General features: G+C 42.2%; 1 protein-coding gene across 1 annotated transcript in view; it reads left to right on the top strand.

Annotated features, from left to right (window-relative positions):
• Positions 1-2,033: 2,033 nt before the first annotated feature.
• Positions 2,034-20,132, top strand: part of Als2 (alsin Rho guanine nucleotide exchange factor ALS2) — a 72,362-nt gene continuing 54,263 nt past the window's right edge. Inside the window, 3 exon segments of the mRNA NM_001013413.1 lie at positions 2,034-2,087; positions 16,857-16,934; positions 19,501-19,655. Of these exon segments, the coding sequence (NP_001013431.1) occupies positions 16,915-16,934; positions 19,501-19,655 (175 nt within the window). The 5' untranslated portion in view covers positions 2,034-2,087; positions 16,857-16,914.

The following is a 20,132-nucleotide window of genomic DNA, read 5'->3' as shown; positions in this document are numbered from 1 at the left end:
CATTTCTTGTGGTGAAAGTGTACAGTGTCTTCAACCATAGTGTCTTACCAGCTTGTTTCTGTGAGTGGGTAACCAAGAACAATGCCAACAGTCTGGTTGTTTGGGGGGGCATTCTTAAACCTAAGGGCCAAGACATGTACTTTATAAGGATAAGTGTGATATTCATCACTCTGTATAATTTCTGAAAGGCCACATGAATGATACATAATTGGCAAACTAACATAACTAAGCATCTAGCCACACAGAGAAACACTGTCTTGAAAAACAACAGAACAAAAACATAGAGGTAGAATGTTAGGTTGCACAGGAGGTGAGGTAGAAGAAAAATAACCAAAATGAAACAACAGAGACTTATTTTGTTGAGAAAGAATGAGGAATCGAATTGATTTAAAAAAAAGAGTGGGCGAGCCTCTAAGTGGATTAGAAGGGTGATGCCTTAATTCAAGGGGCAGGATTAGCATGAGAGGACAAAATGTCTTTTTTTTTTTTTCTCTCTCTCTCTCTCTCCAGGACAGGAAAAGGAAGATTTTGATTGCAGGTAGATATTTTGGTAGCTGTGGGGTTACCCAGGGAGAGAACTAGGAGATAATGTATTAGTGTACAAATGACTGGTTTAGGTTTTGAAATAACGTCTGGCCACACGGATGTCTCAGCAGAAACTGTGTGACTATCCTGAGAGGACACGTGGGTCCCCCTTTTGACTATTGAACTAGCAGGATAATTAGAATTAGAATTTCCTCAAGAGTCTCTCTGGGGAAGGAAAAGATTGGGTGGGATTCCCGGGAGAACTTGTTTCCTGGTTCTGACAACTTGACGGTTTGCTTTGCAGGACCAACCAAGATGTGTTTACCATGGGCAGAATAACACCTTGAGGCTATTTAAACCTCATGTCAGGACCCCAGAGATAGACGTGGGGGGTTGCTGGACCAGCCCCTTAATTCTTCTTCCTAGTGCAGTCTCATTGAATACATCTCTTTCACGGTTGTCTTTTTTAGTTGTGGTATGGAGGACAGGTAGCTTAGGGCGGTTAGAGCCCAGGCACCATTAACTGCAAGACATCTCTGGTTTGTACCATTTGGTGGCGCCATTCTCAAGGCTGTACTTTTGTCTGCTCTGGTTCTGAAGTTGATAAGGCTCTGGTGAGGGACTCTGAGTTGGAGGAATTGTACACAGGAGCATTAGATCCAGGGAATATATCTATCTTTAATGGAGTAAATGTAACTTTGTAGGTTCAGCGATGCACACTCTGTAGCAGCAGATTTCTCTCTCTTGCTTGTGTTCCAAGAGCAGCTGTTACAGAAAATATTCAAAGGAGGAGTTAGGGGTTCAGCAGGAGGATTGCGACCATGACAAGTGTGGATTGTTGTGAGACTGTGAAGCAAACACAACAATTTTAACGTTGTTTATTGAAGAGCCCTGAGGAAATAATTTCTTCCTACCTCACTCTACCGTTTGGGGTGGACACGCGGCAAACGCGCATTCGGGAAGAGATGACGTCATGGTGGGGAGGGGGAGGAAGCTATCCTCATTAGGGAACAATTCATGAACATGCAGCTTAAAGATTGTTCGTATTTTCACTTTTGTCTTGAGACAGGGTCTCAAGGCTGGCCTCGAATTCCTGACTCTGTTGCCTTCATCTTACAAACGTTAGGATTACAGACGTGTGCAGTCATGTTCTAAGAGGTAAGATTTTTCTCTTCATCTCTCGCAGTTTGAGGAGATAACAAAACTTGCCGTGGCTTCCGTACTCAAGCGCAGCCTATCGTTACCATGGAAACGCTCATGGAGCTAGGTCCGTTCACTAAGTCTTTGGTTGCTTCTAAAGTGCGCCCTAGGACAATTGTTTCTAAATTACTAAATGGCTTGCCTGCAGTTGCCGATGCGTTCGGAGCAACCTTGATCCTTCTCGGACACCGTCACAGGCTCTTGCCTAGCCCTACCCATTCTGTGGGCCTGCTTCTCCAGCCCGCCGCCTGAGGCCCCGCCCCTAACTGAAGGCCCCGCCCCCGTGAATCAGCTGATCTCGCGTACCCGCGGTGCAGTCGGGCTCGCGCCGGGCGAAGAGCGCGGAGCTGCGGGAGCGTCAGGTGAGCCCGCGCAGGTCCGGGCGGTCCCTGGGTTCGAAGGCGGGTCGGCCGAGGCGCGGGATTGCGCTGGGATGGCATGCGGGGATGGCGCCTGCCTGTGGTAGAGCTCCGGACGTGGTGGCTCGGCCCGGGTCCCACCCTCCCGGTCCCGGCGCCTCTGCTGTGGTCCGAGCTGTGTGGCATTCCTTTGGGTCCCCTCTTCCCGCCTCCACCCACGCTGCTTTCCGCGCATTCACTCAGAGGGTTTTTTGAATGCCCACACTGAGCGCCCAGCTGGCAAGACAGTGAACCTTGCTGAGTGTCCTATGTGGGTTTGCCCCAGGATACAAATCCCGGTGAAAAGTGAAGGGAGTGGGGGGTGTTGTTAGTGGCTTGAAACTGCGTTTGCGGAAAATGAAAAGGACTTTGGTATTATCGGTCAGTGGCAGTTTGACCAAATCCTTTAATGTATCAAGTGATCCATCAAAGGAGAGATAAGCATCGTGAAGACAGGAAAGAATACAGGAGCGATCTTGAGGAAACGGTCCTCAACATAGATGTTGGTCCTCCAGGCAGCAGGGCTATTTGCAGACAACTATGTGCAACTGTAGATTTGTAGAAGCAAGCTACTGGTTAGTACTTCTGTGGCTACCAAAGAGGGAAAACACACTGGTTGAATTGGGGTGGTCAAGAACAGCACTTGTCTTACAGGTTAACTGACTGCCGTACCCACATTAAGGTTCTTACTTTATTGCTCTTATATTTGTACCTGTTCTTTAAATGGCTGTCTAGAACAAACTTGTGTGATGTAGGTTTATTCGGAGCAGGTACAAAAATGCAACGAAGCTGTAGGTCATACTATTTTGTTTTTGTCATATACTTGTGTGTATTAGGGTTCCCTAGAGTCACAGAACTTATGGGATGTCTCTACATATTAAGGGAATTTATTGTAAGATATACAGTCTGCAGTCCAACAGTGAGCAGCTGTGAATGGGAAGTCCAAGAATCTAATAGTTTCTCAGTTCCATGAGGGTAGTTGTTTCAGCTGGTCTTTCGGATAAGCTGGAATCCTGAAGTAGGTACCAAGAGATGTGCTAACAAGTACAAGCAGGCAAAGGAGAGGGCCTTCCTTCTTCCCGTGTCCTTAGGTAGGCCTCCAGCAGAAGGTGTGGCCCAAATTAAAGGTGTGCACCATCACACTTGGACTTGGAACTTGCTTTGTCCCAGGCTGGCCTTGAACTCAGAGATCTGCTTGCCTTAGACTCCTGGGATTAAAGGCGTGTGTTACCTTGCCCGGCCTTAAGCTTTTCATGGCCACTATGCCTCAAGATCTATATGGTCCCATGTCAAGAACTGGGTCAGAAGCTTGTGTATTCTAGCCTCTAGATCTGGATCACAGGTGTGTCATCCATTTTTGGATTGTAGTTCATTCCAGATGTAGTCAAGTTGACAACCAGGAATAGCCATCACCGTAGTCATTGGTAGTGAGATCAGTGAAGAATTTGCTGGTTATTTTATATTTTTGATTCATTAACTCACTGTGTAGCCCAGCCTTAGCATCCCAAGTATTGGGGTTACAAGTGGGTGTTTCCATATAAAGAGTGGATTGTAATATTTTACTATTTATTCTATTTACTAATACAGGCATAGTGGTATGAGGCCTAGGCTTCGGATCTAGAAATGCCTTGAACACATCTTTCTTTGAGCCTCTTTGCCTCAGTTTCCTTATCTCTATACTGGGCTTTTCTGGTATTAGTACCTACGGTATGGTTTATGTATCATTTACTACTGTGCCTGGATCCTGGGGTGACCGATATATATATTAACCCTTTATAGTTACTACTTTCTTCTAGTATATCATGAACCAGGCTACATAGTAACCTTTAGTTTTTTAAAAGTAGGAAAGAGATTTTGAATGAGGCAGAGTTGGGTTTATCAAGAAAAGGTTAACACAGATTTAAGCACCGGTGTGAAGGGAGTGGGAGAGTGACAGGTAAGAAGGTGGTGGCTAGCACCCGAATGAGGCAAGCTTCTCTGTAGTCAGCAATAGATAGTAGGACCCTACAGTAGACACAGGCTGCTATTGTCAGTCTCTGATAGAACTACTAAGTTCATTTCAGACATAGTTTTATAACTTATATTTAGAAGAAAACATGATTTCAAGCTGTTTCTAGTAGCTTTGGTATTTCATAAAGGTATTTTAATATGAAAAATACGCTGATATAATCTATACCTAGTTAAATTTATTATTTCATAGGTTATGGCTATATTGGCAGATTTAGAGCTCATAGTTAAGTAAAAAAATTCAAAGCTGTTTTATATTGTTAAAATTTGAAAGCATGGGCCATGAGGTAGCTCAGCAGGTAAAGGTACTTGTCATCAAGCCTGATGACTTTAGTTCAATTCCTGAAACCCTCGATAACAGGACTGGACTGCGGCGAGTTGGCCTCTGACCTCCAGAGTACACGCACATAAATAAGTGTAGGACTACTAGACAGGTAATTTGGGAAGAAAAATTAAAAAATGTTCAAAAACTACATTTATTTATTTATTTTTGAGATAAGGTCTTGATTTGTAGTTTGGACCAGTGTTGAATTCTTCTGGACTGCTGGGGTTACACTTGTGTCCCACTGTACATACCCCCACTTTGGGCAGTTGGATTGTCTTCTTTGAGAGAAGAGATTAGTGAGAATATTGCTGGAGTTCTGATTTTAGTTTCTGTGTGATTAGCTGAGTCTAAAGTAAGTAGTAACTGTTGCTGAGTCTGAGGTCTTAGGTGGCCAAGAAAAGGTTACAACACAGATTTAAGCACCGGTGTGAAACTTGCTATACAGTGGAGTAGTCGGGCTGGCCTTGAACTCTTGGTTCTGTTGCCTCTGTCTTTGGAGTGTTGGGATTACAGGACTACATCCGTCCATGCCACAGTCCTTCCAACAGTATTTCTAAAGAACAGCAGCAGCCTGTAAGAGCTTTCAATGGTCCTTATTTCTTTTAATGAAGCAGAAGTGATGTTGGAGAATGGGATATTTTCTTTTGTTACAGGGTCTCTCCTGGTCTGCTCTCTCTTTTTGTGATAAACACCATTACCAAATGCAATTTGGGGAGAAAAGAGAGTTTATGTGGTTCACATCACCTTATCACTTGAGGGCAGTCAGAGCAGGGATGCAGTCAGGAGCCTGGCCAGCACTGGCGGCATGGGCAGGTATAGGCCTGTAATTCCAACACTCCAGAGACAAAAGGACCAAGAGCTCAGGCCAGGAGCCTTGGAGGAAAGCTGCTTACGGACTTGCTCAGGCTCACCCTCTGCTACCTTTCTTACATCTCCTAGATCTTACACTTGCCCAGGGCTGGCACCTCCCACAAAACCAACCAGTTCAAGGTCTCAGTCTGTCACCCAGGCTAGCCTGGGACTCACTCTGTAGCTTAAGATGGCCTCAGTCTCCCAGGGCTGGATTGCAGGAACGAACCAGCACACCCTGTTTTCTTGAAACAGGGTTTCTCTGTGTAATCCCTGGCTGCCCTGGAAATTGCTCTGTGCTGGCCTGAAACTCAGGGATCTGCCTGCCTCTACCTCCTGATTGCTGGGTTAAAGCTGTGTCCCACCATTGCCTGCCTTCAAGAAAGGATTTTAGTGGAGAATCAGGTACAGGTGTTGAGAGAGATAACCTAGTGAGTTCAAGGCCAGCCTGGTCTACAGAGTGTGAGTTGCAGTGCAGCCTAGCCTGCATTAGTCAGTTCTTGTACAGCCTAGTCTAGTCTGCATAGTGAATTGCAGGGCAGCCTGGTCTATCTATAAAGTGAACTGTAGGACAGCTAGAACTACATAGTGACCCCCCCCCCAACAAAAAAGAAAGAAAACAGCTTCTCAAGTTGGGCACACAGTGGTGTCTGTTTGCAATCCCAGCACTAATTAGGAGATTTCAAGTGGTAGAGCACCCAGGACAACATAGTTCTAGGCCAGCCTGAGTCGAGTTACAGAGTAAGAAGGGTTGTGTTTAAGTGTCGTGTGTGCGTGTGTGTGTGTGTGTATAATCTTGGCTTTTGAAGTTACAAAGGGTTTAAAATATTAATCCAGGCATTCCTGTAATCCCAGCATTAGAGGCAAGAGGGTCAGGAGTTCAAGGTCATCCTTGGTTATATAGCCCTTTGAGGCTAGCCTGTGGCTACACAAGATACCATCTCAACTTTCAAGAAAGTTTTTTAATTAAGTAAGTGCATTTTCATATACTTACTTCATTTAAAGAACTTTTCTTTGGCAAATGAGATTAAAAGTGGTTAGCAGTTTGGTAATATAAAAAGGTCAAAAGAATCCTTTCTGCAGGCACAAGAATGTCTAGGCCATGTTTTAAACATTTTAAAAATTATATTTATTTATTTATTTATTTATTTTTTAAAGATTTATTCATTTATTATATATAAGTACACTGTAGCTGTATACCAGATACACCAGAAGAGGGCATCGGATCTCTTTACAGATGGTTGTGAGCCACCATGTGGTTGCTGGGAATTGAACTCAGGACCTCTGGAAGAGCAGTCAGTGCTCTTTACCACTGAGCCATCTCTCCAGCCCAAAAATTATATTTATTTATGGTGTGTGCTCGTGTTTGCCAGTGGAAGTGAGCTTAGAGAACAACCATCGTATGACCGAGCTGTATTCTCACTTCCGGAAGTTCTGTTTTCTAGGCTTCCTGGTGCTGATCAAGGTTGTAGATCCTGATCATCCAAGGTTGGATGGTCTCTAACTACATGATCTCAGGGATTCTTGAAAACTTGGAGCTCAGAGCTTGGAGGACCATTTTCAGTAGGAATCTGGGAGATAAGAAGGCAGTACCTGAGACATAAAGCTGTATAAACAGTAAAGCATTCATAGATTGTTATACCTAACCCCAAAATGTACCCCAGTGTTAATGAGAGACTTGGTAAGTGTGAGGTGAGCAAGCAGGGAGGAAGGTAGGTGGGGAGATGGCATAGGAGGCCTGCTTTGACAGCACAAGTGAACCTGGTTATAGTCACTGGGAGGAGTGCTGTGGACACATCCTGACTTCCAGACCATTAGCTCCTTTCAGAGTGTCTGCAGAATTCCATTTATTGCCTATTCCAACTACAGTAAAGGCAGCTTGTTATTGGTAGGAATTTTTAAAAAAAGATTGCTATATAGCTTCGTGACTGATCTTCATGCCTCTACCTCCCAACTGTTGGATCATAGTTATATGCACCACACCTAGCTTGTGTGTGTGCATGTGTAGGTTAAAGGTCATCATTTGTCTTCCTCCATGTCTGTCTGCCTGACCTTCTCTCCATCCGTCCGTCTGTCCGTCCATCCATCCATCCATCCATCCATCCATCCATCCAATAGGGTCTCTCATGAATCCAGAGCTCACTATTACAGCAGGCTGGCTATCCAGTAAGGCCCAGTGATCCTCCTGTCTACATGGTATGCAGTTTCCCCACATCCCCCTCATGCCTCCTCAAAGCTGGGTTTTAGATATGTGTGGCTGAGCTGACTTCCACATGGGTGTTGGGGATTTGCCCTGAGACCCTCGTGCTTGTGTGACCAGTGCTTTACCCATTGAATAGTCTCTCCCTAGCCTGGTGTTTCTTTTTTTTAGGAGACTTTTTTACTTCTTTCTCATCAAACAGTTTTTTTTAAAAAAAAGAATGATTTATTATATATACATATATATAATTTTTAAAAAAGGAATTATTTTATATATGAGTACACTGTTGCTGTCTTCAGACACACCAGAAGAGGGCATCGGATCCCATTATAGATGGTTGTGAGCACCATGTGGATGCTGGGAATTGAACTCAGGACCTCTGGAAGAGCAGTCGGTTCTCTTAACCACTGAGCCATCTCTCCAGCCTCAAACAATTTTTTTTTTAAAGTAATAGGAAGTGGCAGCTTTCGTGTGTCCTTAAGAGAATCTTGGTGAACCACAACAAAGCATGAGGCTGTTCTTCTTGGTGTTGCACTCAGTTTCCTGTCTGGACTCCAGTCTTCTGCATGCGGGATGGGTGTGTTTAGTTTATGCTCTTTGTTTGATTTTGCTGTTTTTTGATATATAGTTTAGGCTGTCCTAGACTCATGATCTTCTTGCCTAGCCTTTTATGTGCTGGGACTGTAAGCATGCAGCACCATGCCTGGCTAAAACAGATAATTAAATCAGTAAGTTATTGATACTTTTTTGAGTGGTTATATAATCTTTTTGAGTTTGAAGAAGATACACAGGTTTGTTGTTGTTTTTTTTTTTTTTCCTTCCAAAAGATGGGATTTTGGACAGTTCATTTTGCTGCCAGTGAGTTATACCTAGAGAGATTAGCTTTTGTCTCTCTGAGTTCACAAATTGACTGATCATTCTCATAATTGTCAGGTATTTATAAATGCTTTCCTTCTGGATCATCCCCAGTTTCTTGCTCACATGACCCCTGTGTTAGATGTTGTTGGTAGCTCTGACCAGAAGATGCCATCTGGCTAGTGCTAACTTCAGTATTATTTTTTCTTCGACCATCTAAATATGTTTGAGCCAAGTTTTCAATTTAAATTTGGGCAGCTTTTCTAACAAAGGTGACAGGAATGATAGAGCTCTTTAAAATAGCAGTGAAGTAGAACAGTCCAATGCACACCAGTAGGAAAACAGGTAAACTGGTTGTTCATGCACTTGAATGTACTTATCCCCGAGTGAAGTGAATGAATTCTGTGTGTACTTACCGAAAGGACATGTTTAGTGAAGGAAGCAAGGGCCAGAGGGTATTTACGCACAGTAAGATGTGCTCCTGTCTAGCTGTACGCGGTGTGTCGTTCACGTGTATGTATCTAGCTAATGAGAGTGAACAGGAGCAGCGAGCTAGGTGTGGTGCATATACCTAACTGTAAGAGTGTATTTATAGAGATGGTGGGTCACTGCCTTCAGCCCCATGTGGAACTTAACTGAAAAGGAGCTTCCTAGGCAGTGGCTCATACCTCTAATCCAGCTCCTGGGAGGCTTAAACACAATTGCAAGTTCAAGGCCTCCCTCAGTGGTGGAGTAAAACAAATTTGAAATATTTTATTATTTGTTAAAAACCAGGTGGTGAAGACAGGTTTGATAATTTATTTTTATAAATGACTAAGATGGTTTGGGGAACTACATTTTAATTTTTTTTATTTATAACCAAGGCTCTTTCCCTGTATATATGCTAGTTTGCGTTGTAGTTTTAAAGTAGTAGAGTCTGAAACAGCTCTTGTCTCCTGCAGAGAGACAGTAGGGTGTCTGCAGACAGGAGCCAGACTCTGTCTTGGGACGTGCTTTCTCCAGGCAGTAAAGAGTGAGCCCTGTTTAAGGACTGCAGAGGAGTGGGAATGATAGGGATTCTGGGGAGAGTCGAGCATAAAACCATCTCGAAATCTTATGTTAGGGAGCAAATTCATTCATAATGCTCTGGAAGGAATTGGATATAGACTGACTTTATCAAGATTTTATATGGTCATGAAGTAATAAGCTCTTTATTTAATTTGAGTTAATTATATTAGTTAGTAAATGCATTATCCTGAGATATTGTAATTCTAACAGTTAAATGTCAAATTCTCAAGCTACTGTAACAACTTATGCCTCTTATACCATGGCAATATTTTAAAATATTTCATGGGAACTTTTTATGGTTTGGAAAACTCAAATTTTAAAGCTGCATAGTAGGTACAAAAAGGAACTAAATGGGTGTTGGTGGGCATTTCTTGTGCAATGGCCACATGCCCTTACTTCTTAGAGGACTCTCACAGTCAGAAGTGTGCTCAGGTCTGGCAGGTCTAGGTAAGCAGCAGGCCGTTGGGAGAAGGGTTGTTGTGGGGAGAGGCTCAAAGAGTAAAGATACCAAGCCTGCTCACATTAATTCAGTCCCCTGCCCACATGGTGGAAGAACCGTCTTCCAAAATTTGTCCTCTGATCTTCATGCACTATTCTCCACTCTGTGTGCACACACATGCACGCGCACACACACACATTCTTGATCTCTCTAAATAAGTGTTGAAAAAACAAGCAAACTATAAACTGAGTATTGGGGCAACCTTCAGGTCAAGGGCTGTGCCTCCCATTAGGTTCTTCCTTAAGTGTCGTTGGCTTGTTTGTAGTGGTTAGTGTGGGTACAAAGCATAAAATCTTCATGCTTTCTGACCTTCAGGGACTTAAATGAGTCAAGACTTACTAAGGGCATTATCCTGTAAGTACAAAGTTAAAAATAATAACTTCATTCCTGCTTTAATTTACTGAGTTCCCCTACTCTGGCGACTCAAAGGGTTTCTTGAGGCGAGGCTGGAATTTGAAGTGGCTTTGACAGTTCCAGTTGGCTAGCATGTCTGTTCTTGTAGGTGAGTTGTCCTTAGCCTTGCTTGCATGCCTGGTCAAGGTGTCAGTGACAGGGTGTCTGGAAAGGAGCTGTTGGTATCTAGAATATTTGTAGTCAAACAATAGAGTCCAAGAGCGCCTTAGCGTACATGTAAACACAGTGACCAAGACTTTAAAGGAAATAATTATTAAGTATTTTACCTGTGTAAAATATCAGATTCATGATTTCTCAATCCACAGTGTGAACTCTGGCTTATTTCATTATAACAAATTATAACTCAAACTTCAAAAAGGAAACACTAGTCCAGTGTAGTGACTCATATATATATATATATATATATATATATATATATATATATATATATATATATATATATAAGCTTGGGATTTACAAGATTAAGACAGGAGAATTGCAGAGTTAAAGAAACCTGGGGCTACAGTGTGAAGTTTTGTTTCCTAATTCCACCCTACCTATGGAGACAAAAAGAAACAAATTGTGGATGGCTACTGGAAAATCTGGTAATTTTGTATCCAAGTCACTAGTGCCATTAGTTAATCTGGGAATCCCTTTCAGAGCTCAGGATACAGTTTGCTCAGTTCTACTTTCCTGTCCCTGGGTTTATTTATTTACTTATTTATTTTAGAACAAGGTCAAGAGTCAGGTGTAGCCCAGGGTAGCCTGTAACTTGCTATAGCTGAGGCTGGTCTTGACTTTTGGTCTACCTGTCTCCACCTTCCATTTGCTGGGATTAAAGGAGTGTACACCGTCCCCGTTTACTATCTTAATATGTAGTCATTTTTTAAAAATTAAATTATGTATGTTATTTGTATGTGTGTGTATTTTTATGTCTGTCTGTGTATGACGTGGTGAACATATAGAGATCAGAGGACAACTCTTGGGAGCCAGGCTTCTCTTTTTGCCCTGTGGGTTCTAGGAATTAAACTGAGGTGGTCAGCTTTGGTAGCAGGTTTACTCACCGTCTCAGTGGTCCTGTTCAGTTTTAACCAGTAATTATCATTACTCTTGTAAAAATGGTTGCTATTATTTTAATCAAAATACCCTATGCAGGGCTTGGGATCAAACCCATGGCCTTGGACTTATTAGACAACTACTTCTGAATTATGTTCCTGCTTCCAGATACCCAGATACTGTTAGAAACCAACATGAGGAGAAGTAGCTGGGCGTAGTGGCACATTCTTGTATTCTCAATACTTTTTGGGCAGAGATGAGAATTGCCTCTTCAGATATGTGAATAGCCTAGTTACATAGCCAACTCTAAGCCAGCGAGGGCTAAAAGAGTCGCAGAAGATGATGGGGAGGAGAGAGAACACAGGTTAGCTTCCTTTTGTCTTGATACTGTCTTCTCTATAGAGTGCTATCATATTAGAAAAACTTAAGATAGTACAGGGAACCCTTGGATGCAGGCGGATCACTTCAGCTCAATAGTTTGAGGCTACCCTGGGCAACATGTAAGACTTCATCTATCCACATTCCCTACCCTAAATTAAAACCAGGCAAATTGAAGAAGCAGAATGAAGCCTACAAGAAGTTAAAATCTGGGAGACGTGTACTAAAAATTATAGTGATTTAAAAAAAAAAAAGAATATAGGTTCCAAGTTCCTTATTTGGATATGTTGGGATATGTTTTGGAACTGAGCTTTTTCTCTCCGAACACAGTATATAAACTGTATTATGTAGTCCCTCCCTGGGGAGCTGTGCCGGCTTGTGATCATATTGATAGTTCTGCAGTAAGAGAGGCAGGGCAGTATTTGCCCCAGATAAATAACAGCCCCTCATTGGTTCAGGTCGGATTTTATAGTTGACTGAATCGAGGTCATATTGGATTTTTGCTGTGAGAACAGAAAAAAGAAAGGTAGTTTTCAGAGTCTTTGGACTTTAGATTTTTGATTATCATATAATAGATGGTTCATAGCTCTTCTTTTTAAAAACAGGATTTTGCACTATTACTCAGGCTGACCTCAAACTCAAGGCAATCCTCCTGTCTTAGCCTCCCAAGTTATGGGGGATTATAGGCATATACCACCAAGGTGACTTACAGTGCTCCTCTCCCCCTCACTTTCTTAAGCAATGATTAGGACTCTAGACTAGATGATATTCTTTTTGGACATTCGCAGATCCTTATATTAAAACAGCATCTTTAACTGTGTGCAGCCCATTTCTTCCTCACAGGAAGCTATGTAGCCAGTGGAACCTAAATATGTTGTCACTTTCCTGAGAACCAAAGCTCTTAGTTTTATTGTATAATCTGAGAGTTGCATCTTCCTTCTTTCCTTCCTTCCTTCCTTCCTTCCTTCCTTCCTTCCTTCCTTCCTTCCTTTTCTTTTCTTTTTCTTTCTTTTTTTGTTTTTTTCTCCTTCTCCGGGTTGCATCTTTCTGCTGTGAAGGAGAGTATAGTTTGCAGAGTGTTATCTACTAGTATAGCCTTGACCTTTTGCTCACAGAACTTAGAACAGCTAGCATCACTAGTTGGCCTGTCTTATGGAGAATGTTGATCTGTGGAAAGGCCTTGAAGGTAAGTCAACCCCACAGTTTCTAACTTCAGGTAAGTACTGTTTATACAGCGTCCTTATCAGAGTTAGTTAAGCCAGTACAGGCCAGAGGAAGAGATACTGTTAACAACAGGGTACAGGACTCCTGTCTCCATGTAGCACAATTTAAATGCTGTGTGAATGGAGAAGCATTCATAGAAACACCAGAGAAACAGCATTCTCGTTGTTATTGGCTTACACTTTTTTACTGTTAGTGCATAACTGAGGAAAGGTGTTAGTGGAGCTTTGGATGGCATGTTCTCCTTAGTTGTCATTTCTTTTCATCATTCAGCATACATGAATTCCTGAAAAAAGTCAAACATCTCAAAGCCTTTAAAACAGAAGGAAGCCAGGTTTGGGGTGCATATCTATAATTAGTACTTGGGAGGCTGAGGTAGATGATCAGTTTGAGGCTAGCCTGGATACATAGAAAGACCATATTAAAGAAGAAAGAAGGGAAAGGCTTCTATAACAATATTAATAAAGAAAAATGTCTATAAAACAATTCCCCCACCCCCACCTTTGTAACCCAGGCTAGTCTCACTCTCTACGGAGCTGAGGGTGACCTTGAATTCCCTGACCTTCTGCTCCTACCTTGTGTGTGCTTGGATTAGAGGCACATGCCCATTTTTTGCACACTGTGGGGGATAAAACATGCAAGCCTTGTTCTACCTGAGCTGCTTCCCCAGCTCTGTGTGTTAGCTTTCTACTCCTGCTCTGACACATTGCTACAGACTGTCCTGCACCACTGATGTACTGCCATACTGACCTGTACGCTAAACATCTGCTATGGGCTTGACTAGGCCAGAATAGGCTCTTTGACTGCCTTTGCCTGCAGGTTTTCCCCACATTGGTAAGTGCCATTCCTCCTTCCTCGGCCTTGGCACATTTTGAGGGTCAGCCGTGTAGCGTCTTTCACCCAGCTTTCGTTATCATTTCTTTCTTTCATTCCTTAAAAAATGTCTTTGTATGTGCTTTTAATTTACTTATTCTGTGTGTTCGTGTGTATGCATGCATTGACATGCATGCATATGTAGGTCAGAAGACCAGTTCGCAGGGGTACATTTTCTCCTTTCATTATGTGGGTCCCAGTGACTGAACTCAGGTCAAGTCAGACAGATTTGGCAGCAAACACCTTTCCCACTGAGCCATCTTACCAGCCCTCCTTTTTTGTTTTTTATTAGGAAAGTGTGTGTGCATGCGTGTGCAGGAGTGCCTGGCATGGGTCCTGGGAACGGAACTTGTGTCCTGTGCTGTAAAAGCAGTGCTTGTTATTAACTGCACAGCCATCTCATGAGCCTCCATTTTTTTGTTGGATATTTTTGCTTTTTTAAAAAACCATGTCCTTTTGAGACGGCTTCTTATTCTATATAGCTCAGGCTAGACTGGGACTCACTCTTGCAGCCCAGGGTGGCCTTGAACTCATGGCAGTTCTGTTGCCTCAGCTTCCTGATAGCTGGGATCATAGGTACTCTCATACTCAGCTTACAGCAGTTCTTTTGGTTGTTGAGTCCTGATGTGCTGGATCTCTTTCAGGAAATGAGGTGTGGCTGTACAATCCCAAGCCCTCCTAGAAGGGTCCCTTGGCTCCTGCTAGATAGTGCTAAACCGGAATCTGCAGTGCGCCCTTGACCTGTACAAAGGAACCCAGAGTAAACGTTTCACTGCACACCAGGAAAGGAGCATCCTACTAAAGCTAGTTACCATCACGGACAGAGAGTTAGTAGCAGTTAATAACTCTGTGTACTAGTAACATTAAGTTTATTCAAATGTACCATCTGTTTATAGTACCTTTCATCCAAATTTGATCCCAAACTGTTCTAAATTAAACACTTACAAGGTAGAAGTAATTTCCTCCGGATACACAGATGGGAAGCAGTGAGAATTCCAGGCAGTCCGGAATAAACAGATGGACCTACATGGCTCTGCCAGCTTGGGCTGTTTGCAGAGCAGTGACCATTCTATACCCTCTGCAGAAAATTATAAATGCGGTTCAAGTTTTATAAGGTCCACGGAAATAGGGCGCTGTTGCTTGTGTTTTTTGGAATTTTGGTGCTATTGAGACTTGGAGTTGTTACACTGAAATGGACCCAGCATTCCCTTTGCTTGTTTGTTTTACTTCCATGTTTTTTAAACATTGAGTTTTAAACTTGTGGGCATTGTTTTCATACAATGATTTTATTTGGCTCTCTTCACTGGATGATTATTGTGTTTTGAGACAGGTCTTGTGTACCCAGGCTAGCTTTGAACTTTTCCTCTATTACTAATTAATATATTTATTTATTGAGGTAGTGTTTATGTAGCCTAGGCTGACCTTGAGCTCAAGATCATCTAGCCTCCAGCCGCCAAGTGTTGGGGTTACAGGTGCATGCCACCTCGACCAGCTTGACTTTGAATTTTCAGTCTCCTGCCTCAGCTTCCTTAGAGCTGGAATTGTGGTCATAAGCTTCTATGCCTGGGTTTTGGGTAGAGGCTTTTATTTTATTTTATTTTATTTTATTTGGAGGCATGGCTACCAGAGAACTAATCCAGAGCCCATGTGTACCAAGTGCTCTACCATTTAACTACATCCGCAGCAGTTTTAGTTTATCAGACTAAAATGGGAACTTGGTTGGTGTTCCGGGCACCGTGGCCTGCTGTTGGAAAGAAGTAGCAGTGAGTGCTGGTGAATGGTCAGCTGGTGAATGCCCAGTGGCCAGTGCTTCCTACAGCTAGCATTCCGGCATCAGTAATGTCATAGAGATGCTGACTGGCGATTGGTTAGGGTGAAGGGTTTCTGCCACACCAGTACTCATAGCCTGTGAGATCAAATGGCAAATGGTGGGCCTAGAAACGGCTCATTTAAAGTTCACATTTCTTCTAATCCTTCTGGGTTTGAAGCTTGTTAATATTGAGATTGACTTGGGGAAATTACCACAGAAGTTCCCATAAATGGAAAATGTTGTATTTTAGTTAAACACGAAAAGAAATTTAATAATTAACATTTGTATTCATTACTGAAAATTAGAATGACTTGGATATGATACATTACTGAGATTTTAAAAAATCTTTCCCAGTAGGAATTTAAGTTTTTATGTGTCCCAGAGTACTTAAAAAGTAACCTTAATATGGGTATTACTTTTCTATCACTGTGATGAAATACTGTGATTATAGCAGCTTATTTATAATAGGAACAGGTTTAATTGGACTTAGGGTTTAAAGGGCTAGAATTCATGATGGATGAGCAAAGGCAAAGTGGCAGCAACAGCTGAGGGCTCACATCTGGAACTGGAAACAGAAGGTAGAGACTGCACTGGGAATGCCACTTGGCTTTTGGAACCTCACAGCCTGCCCCCAACAAGACCACACCTCCTAATCCTTCCCAGATAGTTCCACCAACTAGGGACCAGGTATTCACATAAATGGGGAACATCTTTTTGAAAACAACACAATCTATATGACATTTTTGTAGTGAATATGTTGATTTTCAGATTGAATTCCCTCCTTTATAATAGTTTTAAGAACCTGAAATATCTGTTTTCTGGAACAGTTAGCTTCCAGCCTTTTCTAATTGACAGTACACTTGATGGTCAGCAGGCGCTTTATTATTTTTTTTTCTTTTCTTCTCTTTTTTTCTTTTTTTCGGAGCTGGGGACCGAACCCAGGGCCTTGCGCTTGCTAGGCAAGTGCTCTACCACTGAGCTAAATCCCCAACCCCCAGCAGGCGCTTTATAAGCTCAGTGGGTAGACTCAGGCTTGGTATTTGACTTTGAGTAGGCGGGGTTTGGAATAGTTGAATAGTTTCTCTGAATACTTGTCACTCAGTGAATGTACACTTGTTAGAGGCCTGCCCTGCCTCTTCCTCTCTTTTCAGAGATACACTGGCAGAGTATTCCAGTATCCTTCCGCTACTCTTTGTGCTTACCTAGTGTTCTCTATTTAGGTTTTGAGAGAGCTTCTGCTAATGGAATGATTTGGTGATGGAGTATTCCTCCTGACCGATGGACTCAAAGAAGAAAAGGTACATTTTTTCCCTCCCCTGTCCTTTTAGGAAAGCACAACAAACAACTCCACGTGGCTGAAATTAATATTTCTTGAGATTGATTTTCTTTTCAGTGATATTAAGTAGGAACACATGGTTGCCTTTATAGATGGTACGTAAAGAGACAAAATTATTTAAATAAAGGTGATTAGAGAAAAGTCTTGTTTTTAGTTTCTTATGCTTATAAAGGTATTTTACTATCTTAAAACTCTTGTAGATATCCTTTTTTATTTTATTTTATTTATTCATTTTTTTTGGAGCTGAGGACCGAACCCAGGACCTTGTGCTTGCTAGGCAAGCACTCTACCTATTGAGCTAAATCCCCAACCCCTCCTTTTTTATTTTAAGTTTCAGTATCTCCTTAGAAAACTACTCATAGGGCTGGAGAGGTGGCTTAGTGGTTAAGAGCACTGACTGCTCTTCCAGAGGTCCTGAGTTCAAATCCCAACAACCACATGGCAGCTCACAGCCATCTGTAATGGGATCTGATGCCCTCTTCTGCTGTGTCTGAAGACAGCTATATTGTATACAATAAATAAATTAATTAAAAAAACTACTCATAGAAGATACTAAAAAGAAGATTAAATTGTGTCTTTTCTTTCATAGATTGTTAAGCTCAGTTATAATTTTATTTATTTATTTATTTATTTATTTATTTATTTATTTATTTTTCTTCTTTTGAGATGGGCTTCTCTGTGTAGCCCAGGCTGTGCTGGAACTCACTCTGTAGACCAGGCTGGAGATCTGCTTGCTTCCGCCTGCCAAGTGCTGGGATTAAAGGCATAGGCCACCACTGTGCAGCTAGTCCAATTATAATGTAAGGAAATACTGTTTAGCAAAAGTAGAGACATTTAAACAATATTTTCTGCTTTCACTAAAATAGAAGAATATGTGCTTGCTAGAAACAGGCAAACAAAAATATAATGTGTAGCCCACATCATTGATCATAGCACTTGGGAGACAGAGGCAATCAGATCTCGGAGTTTGGGACCAGCCTGGTCTATATAGAGAGTTCCAGGCCAGTCAGGGCTACACATTGAGATCCTGTCTCAGTGGGAGGTGTAGAGATTCTTTCTTAACAGAATAAGGCAGAGAAGACTGTTGTTAGTTACGAATTTGATTCTTTAAAAAGGTCTAAATAATGGAAAATAATAGAGGGTCCTGAAAAAACTTTAAATAGGTAGATATGGTGGCATACACTTGTCATCCCAGCACTGGAGAGGTGAAGGCCTGAGAAGTAGGACTTTGATTCAAGCCTGGCTACATAGACCCTGTCTCAAAAGCAAACACCTAGCACCACCCCCCACCCCAACATGGAATTGCTGTAAAATCAAAATTAGCCCCACTGTGGGGCATATATCCAAAGGGAAGGAAATTCGTGTATTGAAAGGAACATGCATTCCTGTCAGTAGGCAAATTATGAAGTCAGCTTAAGTAATGGATTAAAAAAGTTGTGTATACGGTCAGTGGCCTATATTCAGCCACAAAAAAACATGCAATCTTGTCATTTGCAGCAACATGCATGGACGTTTTGTTGAGTGAAGTAAGTCAGGTATAAAAAGCCTGTCACCACCTACCACATCTCCTTACTTACATGTGGAAGGTAAAAAGCTAATCTCTTGAAACTAGAGGGCAAAACAATGGTTTCTAGAACATGGTAAGAATGGATGTGGTTAATGTACCGAATGTCTTTGCATAGGGACCTTAGAATGTTCTGTCAGACTGTAGGGTGAATGATCTCTCTCCCTGCCTCCCTCCTTCTCCTTCCCTCCCTGCCCCGTGTGTCCCTGGTGTTGGGATTGCAGTCCAGTGTCACCATACCCAGTTTTGTGTATTTCCAGATAGCTAGTAGAAAAGATTTTGAATGTCCCAAATGCAAAGAAATAGTTGTTTGATGTAAAGAATATGGTAGTTACACTGACCACAACATATACATACATGTGTAGAATTAACACATTGCTGTACTCTACATGTTCAAGTACATGCCAGATACAAATAATAATATTTAAAAACTGTAAGAAGTACTGGGCTGAGGACAGATCTCAGTTGTACAGTACTTGCCTGTTACATGCAAGCCCTAGGTTCTCTCCCCAGCACCACAAACAGATGTAAATCCCTTAGCTTTAAAGTCAACATAAAGTGGAAGATTTCAGTTCCTCATATCTTTTCCATCAAGTTAGAAAGTCTGTGCTCCCAAATTATAAAACATAAAAAAATCTCAGGTCTTATTTATTGCTTTGAGGCAAGTAATTTATGGGTTTAGATTATCCTCTAGCCTTTTATATAAGAGGTATTATCCCAGCTCTGGTGTCATACATAACCAAAGTGTAAAAAGCAAATGCTAATTAAACTACCTGATGCAGCTATTCCTATGTCTGTGCTGGTAGAAGGTGCAATATCAAATTCATCCTCCAACCCCCCCAGTGCATACATAGACATAAAGAAGAAGAAAGATACAGTCTCAAGAATTATTGAGGGCAAAAGATAACAGCTTTGAGTTGTGGGGATAATTGTTTTATTTTATTTTGTTTTTAAATGTTTGTAGCTCAGCAGAGGCAGAAGGATCCAAAGAAAGAGGCCTAGTCCATGTCTGGCAGGCAGGATCCTTTTCTCTAACACCAGAGAGGTTGCCAGGCTGGGGAGGAAAAACAGTTCTTCAGGCGGCCCTTGGCGTGAAGCATGGAGTTCTTCTGACTGAAGGTATGTGAGAGGTGGCTTAGCCTTGCTGACAGCTCTGCTCGTGCCTGTGCTTGAGATCAGGAAAGGGTTACTGATGGCTGCAGGCTCTTTTCTGCAACTCCCTCCACAAAACTTATATTCATTTGTTAACACTTTCTATGAACTGGAATAAAAGGGAGAGTTGTGGTTTAAAGTTTTTATGGTGCTCAACACATAATTGACCTCATGAAAAGTTTCTTAGAGACTGTTTGGCTTATCAGAACAGTGATGCTAATAGAAAGAGCTGGGGCTTTGAGCACAGTGGAGTGCCAGGGCTGACCGTTCCCCACGGAGCTCAGCTGCGTTAGTTAGCACAGACCCGAATGGAGCTCCGAATGGAGCTCCGTCTTGTCAGAGCTTTCTTCCTTCTCCCTGTGGCCACAGGCCGCAGTGTCTCAGGACAGAACAGTAGGACAGAACAACCAGCTTAGAAAAGCTGTGTGGAGATCGTCCATCTAA

Source organism: Rattus norvegicus, chromosome 9 (assembly GCF_021556685.1).
Source record: "Rattus norvegicus strain SHRSP/BbbUtx chromosome 9, alternate assembly SHRSP_T2T, whole genome shotgun sequence".
Classification (NCBI taxonomy): domain Eukaryota; kingdom Metazoa; phylum Chordata; class Mammalia; order Rodentia; family Muridae; genus Rattus; species Rattus norvegicus.
The sequence above is the reverse complement of the archived record's forward strand: the minus strand, read 5'-3'. Positions and strand labels throughout refer to the sequence as shown.